We start from the raw sequence: 9,888 nt of genomic DNA on the forward strand, positions 1-9,888 counted from the left end.
AAGAGAAGTTTAGTCTCTTAACTTCATCATTCTTCAACGAGCAACAAGAAAGAGCTGGAGGGAGAGAGAGAGAGACACACCGCTTCCTGCCTGACCAGACCTAAGCTGTCCTGTGAGGAGAGAGAAGAAACTGGGTATTATCTGTTTCTTACTGTAATCCAGCAGAAGCTTAATATTACTTATTTTCAGCACTATAATTGAATGATATTAGTTTTCCTATTTTTGTCATAAATAAATGATTATTGCACATCTGTGACTGTGACCGCATTTTCATTCTAAAAAGAATCTTAAACTGACCATGAGTTTTCAGTTCAACTATTTATTTAGACTGACTGAAAAACCAAGCATATCACATTCTCTTACAGTAGCTTCCTGTGGGAGACAGAAGATGTTATTTTCAGAATAATGTTTTTAGTTTTTCAAAAATGTTGATGTGAGACCAGTGCTTCCATCTGGATTCCCCCTTCCTGTCCATCGATACAAACAGACACATGTGAGGAGGACTGTGTCTGGGCCAGACCATTTAGGTCTGAGGTCTGGTCTAGCAGGAATTATTTTGACCTTTACTTTGGATCCTATAGGAGGAAGCTCAGGTGGTTCCGAGTCGTGTTACTCACGATCATGCATGTTTTGGAGCTCCTGTGCTATCGTGAGAATGTGTGAAATAAGAATAGAGTTACAAGAACAGTATAGAAGCATATTGTAATAACTCAGGGATTCTGGCCACGATGGGGACTTGAACCCTGTTCTTCCACGCCACAATGCAGCGATCTTACCACATCCGTAAAAAGCCCAGGCCTCTTAGCGAGGCTTGAGATCACTACACTACTCCCCACCTCTCATTATAGTGCACCCTTGCACTGCTCTTCCACTGCTCTTCCATCTCCTCACTAAGAATGGCCTGACACAGGCTCATTTCACACACTTCTGACACAAATGTAACAACTCAGGTGCTCTGGCCACAACAGGGACTCAAACCCTGTTCTCCCACACCACAACGCAGTGATCTTACCGCATCCCTAAAAGGCCTAGCCCTCTTAATGAGGCTCGAGATCGCCACAATATAGTGGACTTTATCCAATTGTAAAATGTAATCCCACAGTTGCATTTTCATTTATTCACGCGTTATTTAAGTCAAAATGCAAATACAATCATCCCATTTGTATTTTTATATTCCAGTGTGCACATTAGTTGACAATATTAACATTTCCAATGGCTTTTGTGTTAACATATCATTTTCAAACACATCCCCTGGGGTATGGGCTGGAGGTGTTTCAGGATTTCAATTGGTTTACCTGGGTGCAGGCGAGACATTGTTGGCACCATTTTGCGACCTCGCGGCCCATACCAGTCCACCACCAGTGTATACGCATGTGTTGTAACACAGGTTTGTGACGGGTCAACCCAGAGCTGTCTTTCGTAGATAGCTCGGCCTTTGACCCGTTCCCCGATTCCTCCTGTTCGCAATCTGTCTGTGACTGACAGACATCTGCGAGAGAAGGGTTTATGGGGACTGCAGCGGAGACAGAGGACGGTAGTAGCAGTGGGGCAGCGGCTATTGCAGCCTGATTGCCAGTGTCCTGGTGTGCCTTCACTTTAATTATAGCTGCCTTTAGGGGCAGAGAAGCGGCGACTGGTTTCTTTCTCTGATTCTGTTTATTATCTACTTCGGTAGCCCACTGGTAAAGACCCCAACTTTTTTTTTTTCTTCAAAGTTTAATACAATAAACATTCAGGGTAGTTTATTATATAAGATGTTTACCAAACGTATTATATATTGTTTACATTAAAGTTCATTAGTATTATTATAATTATTATTATTTTTAAAACTTGCGCATGATCCTTACAAAGGTACCTTTCGTTAAAACAAGCACTTTAGTTTTCTTCCAGGCAGCCCCCATTGGCTCAATGGGAAGAGGCGGCACCGGACAGGGCGTTTCTGTATGTCACGCCCCTTATGCCAGCACAGCTGGTCAAGTTCATTTTGCATATGTGTGTGCAGATCTGCGCTACAATAACTGGACCACTTTGCTTCCAAGGTTTTGAGTTACATTTAAGTAACACATTATACATTTATACTATATATACAGTGAGGGAAAAAAGTATTTGATCCCCTGCTGATTTTGTACGTTTGCCCACTGACAAAGAAATGATCAGTCTATAATTTTAATGGTAGGTGTATTTTAACAGTGAGAGACAGAATAACAACAAAAAAATCCAGAAAAACGCATTTCAAAAAAGTTATACATTGATTTGCATGTTAATGAGGGAAATAAGTATTTGACCCCTTCGACTTAGTACTTAGCAAAACCCTTGTTGGCAATCACAGAGGTCAGACGTTTCTTGTAGTTGGCCACCAGGTTTGCACACATCTCAGGAGGGATTTTGTCCCACTCCTCATTAAGTCATTAAGGTTTCGAGGCTGACATTTGGCAACTTGAACCTTCAGCTCCCTCCACAGATTTTCTATGGGATTAAGGTCTGGAGACTGGCTAGGCCACTCCAGGACCTTAATGTGCTTCTTCTTGAGCCACTCCTTTGTTGCCTTGGCTGTGTGTTTTGGGTCATTGTCATGCTGGAATACCCATCCACGACCCATTTTCAATGCCCTGGCTGAGGGAAGGAGGTTCTCACCCAAGATTTGACGGTACATGGCCCCGTCCATCGTCCCTTTGATGCGGTGCAGTTGTCCTGTCCCCTTAGCAGAAAAACACCCCCAAAGCATAATGTTTCCACCTCCATGTTTGATGGTGGGGATGGTGTTCTTGGGGTCATAGGCAGCATTCCTCCTTCTCTAAACACGGCGAGTTGAGTTGATGCCAAAGAGCTTGATTTTGGTCTCATCTGACCACAACACTTTCACCCAGTTCTCCTCTGAATCATTCAAATGTTCATTGGCAAACTGCAGACGGGCCTGTACATGTGCTTTCTTGAGCAGGGGGACCTTGCGGGCGTTGCAGGATTTCAGTCTTTCACGGCGTAGTGTTACCTATTGTTTTCTTGGTGACTATGGTCCCAGCTGCCTTGAGATCATTAACAAGATCCTCCCGTGTAGGTCTGGGCTGATTCTTCACCGCTCTCATGCTCATTGAAACTCCATGAGGTGAGATCTTGCATGGAGCCCCAGACCGAGGGAGACTGACAGTTATTTTGTGTTTCTTCCATTTGCGAATAATCGCACCAACTGTTGTCACCTTCTCACCAAGCTGCTTGGTGAGGGTCTTGTAGCCCATTCCAGCCTTGTGTAGGTCTACAATCTTGTCCCTGATATCCTTGGACAGCTCTTTGGTCTTGGCCATGGTGGAGAGTTTGGAATCTGATTGATTGATTGATTGCTTCTGTGGACAGGTATCTTTTATACAGGTAACGAGCTGAGATTAGGTGCACTCCCTTTAAGAGAGTGCTCCTAATCTCAGCTCGTTACCTGTATAAAAGACACCTGGGAGCCAAAAATCTTGCTGATTGATAGGGGATAAAATACTTATTTCCCTTATTAACATGCAAATCAATTTATAACTTTTTTGAAATGCTTTTTTCTGGATTTTTTTGTTGTTATTCTGTCTCTCACTGTTAAAATACACCTACCATTAAAATTATAGACTGATCATTTCTTTGTCAGTGTGCAAACGTACAAAATCAGCAGGGGATCAAATACTTTTTTCCCTCACTGTACATAGCTACTGAACTATATGATTGTTATTTTGCTGTTATTTCTCCCCAGGCAGATTAAAACGCTGGTTTCACCACAGAGAATTGATGATTTGGTGTGAGTTTGAACAGTGCATGTTAAATCAAGCCAAGGAGATTTTTAAGGAAATATATAAGTGCATTTGAATTAGCCTGTTTTGTGTTTCTGAAGAGGAGAAAAAGTCACAGGTAGCTATGTTGCTGTTCACAGAAGTAGTATTAATTGCTTCTTTTGCTACCACTGAGAAACCTGTTTGCCAGCCATATGGGACACAAGATCTGCTTCAGTTTTCACAAAGAGGGGATGTTGCATTTGGAGGTATTTTTTCCATCCATAAAGACCCAGTAATCTTTAATCCAACATTTAAAACCAACCCAGGACATATTCAATGTGAAAAGTAAGTGGATAATTATCATCATGATTTTAATTAATATATAAAATAAAATTCTTATAAAGTAATTGAAATACTATGATTCCAAATAAAATGCATACTATATAAGCTGTAATTATACATATGCATAACATTACTAATAGTAATGATTAAAATACTACTACTACTACTACTACTACTACTACTACTAATAATAATAATAATAATACATCATTTTTGATATCTGAGAGTGCATTTTTTCTGCAGTTTAAATCCTGATGAATTACAGTATGCTCAAACAATGATATTTGCCATTGAAGAAATAAACAACCGTTCAGACATTCTTCCTGATGTTTCTCTGGGCTACAAGATATATGATTCCTGTCGCTCCATCCCTTTGTCTATAAAAGCATCACTGGCTTTAATGAATAGCCAGGAACCAGGATTTCTCTCAGACCAGTCCTGCACCAAACCATCCACTGTCCATGCAATCATAGGTCACTCCAGTTCCACACCAACTATAGGAATTGCTACAACTGTTGGACCGTTTAAAGTACCACTGGTAAGGAAACTATATCAATTTAATAATGAAAAATTAATTAAATCAATCAATTATCAAGTCTCTTGAATGAACATGGCTACCTTAGAATGTACATTTTCCTTCACTCCAGGAGAAATAAATAAATACATACAAACATACATATATCAAGTTGATATCACATAAATAATGTAAGAAATTCAACAATTTACAAAGTTGAATTAATTAATCTATATATTTTCAATCACCACAGTAACTACATTGCTAATGCAGGTTTTACAGTGACACAAGTAAACAAGCAGTAAACTGTTTGCATGGAATATTTTTTGTGCATCACCACCTTCATGACTTCAACTTAACTTCTAGATAAACAAATGTGTTTGCTACCGTTATTTACCTTTTACTTCTTGTTTATAATGTAATTATTCTTATATTAGCTGTTGATAAATTATATTAGTTGATAATTGACAAGAACATTAAATAATGTATTAAATTTTGTGCAAGATTAGAATGAGATGATTGTATTTTATTTTCTTAAAGTTCAATATCTACATGCTTGCTTGTAAACCATTATCACATATTATATTCTCTTCAACAAGTGCATTACATGTGCAGTAATTTCATATTATTGTTATTTCTTTCTTGGAAGACGCCCTAATCCAGAGCAATTCACAGTTTACACAGTTTGTTATATTTGGTGCCTTTGTTAATAAATACATTAGTAAGCAAATGTTCAATATGTTTTCTTTTTGTTTGCTACAGATAAGTCATTTGGCTACCTGTGCATGTCTGAGTAACAGAGAGGTGTTCCCCACATTTTTCAGGACAATCCCTAGTGATTATTATCAAAGCAGAGCACTGGCAAAGCTTGTCAAGCATTTTGGATGGACCTGGGTTGGGGCCATTAGAACTAACAATGATTATGGCAACAATGGGATGGCTACCTTTCTACAAGCTGCTCAACAAGAGGGAATTTGTATTGAATATTCAGAGGCCATTTTTAGAACTGATCCTAGAGAGAAATTCCTGAAAGTTGTAGAAATTGTAAAAAAATCTACTTCCAGAGTAATTGTTGCTTTTACAGGAGATACAGATGTGGATTTATTGGTAAAAGAACTGCTGATTCAGAATGTAACAGGCCTCCAGTGGGTGGGCAGTGAAGGATGGATTACATACAGGTATCTGGCATCAAAGGAAAATTACAAAGTCCTGGGTGGATCGATTGGCTTTGCAATTCCAAATGCAGAAATACCAGGTCTAAAAGAATTCATTCTAAATACACGTCCATCAAACACACCTGGAAACACTGGATTAAAAGAGTTTTGGGAAACGGTGTTCAATTGTAGCCTAACAGTTCACAGGGATGCAACTCTTACGCCATGCATGGGAACAGAGACATGGGAAGGAATAGAAAACCAATACACTGATGTATCAGAACTGAGGATACCAAATAATGTCTATAAAGCTGTTTATGCTGCAGCCCATTCATTGCACAATCTGTTAACATGCAAAATTGGCCAAGGACCTTTTTATGGCAAAACTTGTGCAGATAACAGTAGAATCGAACCGTGGCAGGTAAAGAAATATCCAATATGTGATACTACTACTGTTACCAATAATAATTTGAGTACAATCTGTCTTGATAAAAGCTGACTTTGTTGTAGGTGCTGCATTACTTGTCTAGAGTTAACTTCACAAGCAGGAATGGAGAAAGGGTCTATTTTGATGAAAATGGAGATCCAGCAGCACGATATGCATTAGTGAACTGGCAGCTTAACAAGGAGGGAATCACCACATTTGAAATCATTGGTCTGTATGATGCTTCTTTACCAGAAGGACAGCAGTTTGTAATGAATGATGTCAGTCCTGTGTGGGCTGGTGATCAGCAAAAGGTAAGATATTACCTTTGAAAACTGAATATGAATATGATTTATTTTTCCTTAGTTTCAGTATGTCTGTACGTTGTGTGTGTGTGTTTAACTAACTATATGTGTGTTTAATATAATGTTCAATGTATTTCTAGGTGCCAAAGTCAGTCTGCAGTGAGAGCTGCCTTCCAGGGACTCGTAAGGCAATTATAAAAGGGAAACCAATCTGCTGCTTTGACTGCATTCCATGTGCGGAGGGAGAAGTCAGTAATACAACAGGTTGTAATTTAATTAATTTAATATAATACACTAACACAATGATTATGATATTCTTTAATAAAGTATTCCTTCATAAACGCATAATGTAAAGTAATTTATACATAAGATAACTACTTGACTCATTGTTATAATTATATATACACACTCTCTTAAAATAATGTATGTTTCATAGTCTCATTATGAATAATTGTATAATTGTGATGTGAGGATTTAGGTCACAAAGACAACTATTTGTTTTTCTCTATTTTCAGATTCAGTGGATTGTGCTAAATGCCCTGTGGAATACAGTTCAAATGAACAAAGAAATAAGTGTATAATAAAAACTGTTGAATTCTTGAGTTTTGAAGAACTGATGGGAATGATATTGGTTACATTTTCTATATTTGGAGCTTGTCTTACAATAATAATAGCTGTCATTTTCTTCCAATATTCACATACCCCAATAGTCAGAGCCAATAACTCTGAGCTCAGTTTCCTCCTGCTCTTCTCATTAACTCTGTGTTTCCTTTGCTCACTTACTTTCATTGGCCAGCCCTCTGAGTGGTCCTGTATGTTGCGCCACACAGCATTTGGCATCACATTTGTCCTGTGCATCTCTTGTGTTCTGGGGAAAACAATAGTGGTGTTAATGGCCTTCAGGGCTACACTGCCAGGCAATAATATTATGAAATGGTTTGGGCCCACACAGCAGAGGTTAAGTGTTCTTGCATTCACCCTCATACAGATCCTGATTTGTTTGCTTTGGTTGACAATTTCACCTCCTTTTCCTCACAAAAATACAAAATACTACAAAGAAAAAATCATTCTCGAGTGTGATGTAGGATCAGCAGTGGGGTTTTATGCTGTGTTAGGGTATATTGGATTCCTCTCTGTCATGTGCTTTGTGCTGGCTTTTCTGGCTCGTAATCTTCCTGATAACTTCAATGAAGCCAAATTCATCACATTCAGCATGCTCATATTCTGTGCAGTCTGGATCACCTTTATCCCAGCTTATGTCAGCTCTCCTGGGAAGTTCACTGTAGCTGTGGAGATATTTGCCATTTTAGCTTCCAGTTTTGGTTTACTTTTCTGTATATTTCTACCAAAATGTTACATTATTCTATTAAAACCTGAAAGAAATACCAAAAAACACTTGATGGGTAAAATGCCATCAAAATCCCTGTAAAATGTACTGAGCTTATTGCCTCATTACTCATAAATGTGATAAATATGAAATGTATTAATGGAAAAAATGTGTTGTGTTTTTTCTAATCCACTTGTCATATTGATTAAACGGCATGTCAAGGTAAATGGGACAAAATGTCCCCTTGTCTATTTACACTGGAGGTCAAATTTCCTAAGAGAAAAAAGATAGGTTCAGAAAAGTAACATCTATAAAAATATCAAAATAACAAGTAAATTCTAAAATGTAGTTTAGGTTATTGAAATGTTCATGTTTCCTTATATACAGCCGTGTTCAGCTTCATTAATGTGTAATTAAATAACAATTTGCCTCAAATACCAAGTATGCTCCACAAATGCCGTTTTACATGACAAATACAACAAATTGTAGGCTTATATTAAACTCAGATAATTTTAATTCTAAACCAGATTCCAATGTAGTAGAATCTTCAGATGCATTTGATTTAACACTAGCACTGCCATAGTGACGTTTTGAACAGGTTTTTTCAATTCCAATATAAATATCTCTGAGTATGTGAATTTCTCGTGCATGTCTGCTCTTATGTGTTAATAAATATTTGAATTAAAAACCTATATGGTGTTTCAGCTGTAAACATGTCTAAATTAACAAGTTACTTCAATTGCTGGACCTATGCAGTAGACTATATTGAATATACAGTGAGGGAAAAAAATATTTGATCCCCTGCTGATTTTGTACGTTTGCCCACTAACAAAGAAATGATCAGTCTATAATTTTAATGGTAGGTGTATTTTAACAGTGAGAGACAGAATAACAACAAAAAAATCCAGAAAAACGCATTTCAAAAAAGTTATAAATTGATATGCATGTTAATGAGGGAAATAAGTATTTGACCCCTTCGACTTAGTACTTGGGATTTTGTCCCACTCCTCTTTGCAGATCCTCTCCAAGTCATTAAGGTTTCGAGGCTGACATTTGGCAACTCGAACCTTCAGCTCCCTCCACAGATTTTCTATGGGATTAAGGTCTGGAGACTGGCTAGGCCACTCCAGGATCTTAATGTGCTTCTTCTTGAGCCACTCCTTTGTTGCCTTGGCTGTGTGTTTTGGGTCATTGTCATGCTGGAATACCCATCCATGACCCATTTTCAATGCCCTGGCTGAGGGAAGGAGGTTCTCACCCAAGATTTGACGGTACATGGCCCCGTCCATTGTCCCTTTGATGCGGTGCAGTTGTCCTGTCCCCTTAGCAGAAAAACACCCCCAAAGCATAATGTTTCCACCTCCATGTTTGACAGTGGGGATGGTGTTCTTGGGGTCATAGGCAGCATTCCTCCATCTCCAAACACGGCGAGTTGAGTTGATGCCAAAGAACTCGATTTTGGTCTCATCTGACCACAACACTTTCACCCAGTTCTCCTCTGAATCATTCAGATGTTCATTGGCAAACTTCAGATGGGCCTGTACATGTGCTTTCTTGAGCAGGGGGACCTTGCGGGCGCTGCAGGATTTCAGTCCTTCACGGTGTAGTGTGTTACCAATTGTTTTCTTGGTGACTGTGGTCCCAGCTGCCTTGAGATCATTAACAAGATCCTCCCGTGTAGTTCTGGGCTGATTCCTCACCGCTCTCATGATCATTGTAACTCCACGAGGTGAGATCTTGCATGGAGCCCCAGACCGAGGGAGACTGACAGTTATTTTGTGTTTCTTCCATTTGCGCATAATCGCAACAACTGTTGTCACCTTCTCACCAAGCTGCTTGGCGATGGTCTTGTAGCCAATTCCAGCCTTGTGTAGGTCTACAATCTTGTCCCCGACATCCTTAGACAGCTCTTTGGTCTTGGCCATGGTGGAGAGTTTGGAATCTGATTGATTGATTGATTGCTTCTGTGGACAGGTGTCTTTTATACAGGTAACGAGCTGAGATTAGGAGCACTCCTTTTAAGAGAGTGCTCCTAATCTCAGCTCGTTACCTGTCTAAAAGACACCTGGGAGCCAGAAATCT

General features: G+C 39.1%; 1 protein-coding gene across 1 annotated transcript; it reads left to right on the forward strand.

Annotated features, from left to right (window-relative positions):
• Positions 1 to 4,359: 4,359 nt before the first annotated feature.
• LOC136754140 (extracellular calcium-sensing receptor-like) lies at positions 4,360 to 7,908 on the forward strand. Its single transcript, XM_066710473.1, has 5 exons — positions 4,360 to 4,620; positions 5,359 to 6,171; positions 6,261 to 6,488; positions 6,620 to 6,743; positions 6,995 to 7,908. Exons 1-5 carry the CDS (start codon positions 4,360 to 4,362, stop codon positions 7,906 to 7,908), a joined length of 2,340 nt encoding a protein of 779 aa, XP_066566570.1.
• Positions 7,909 to 9,888: the final 1,980 nt, after the last annotated feature.

This window comes from Amia ocellicauda, chromosome 7 (genome assembly GCF_036373705.1).
Source record: "Amia ocellicauda isolate fAmiCal2 chromosome 7, fAmiCal2.hap1, whole genome shotgun sequence".
NCBI lineage: Eukaryota > Metazoa > Chordata > Actinopteri > Amiiformes > Amiidae > Amia > Amia ocellicauda.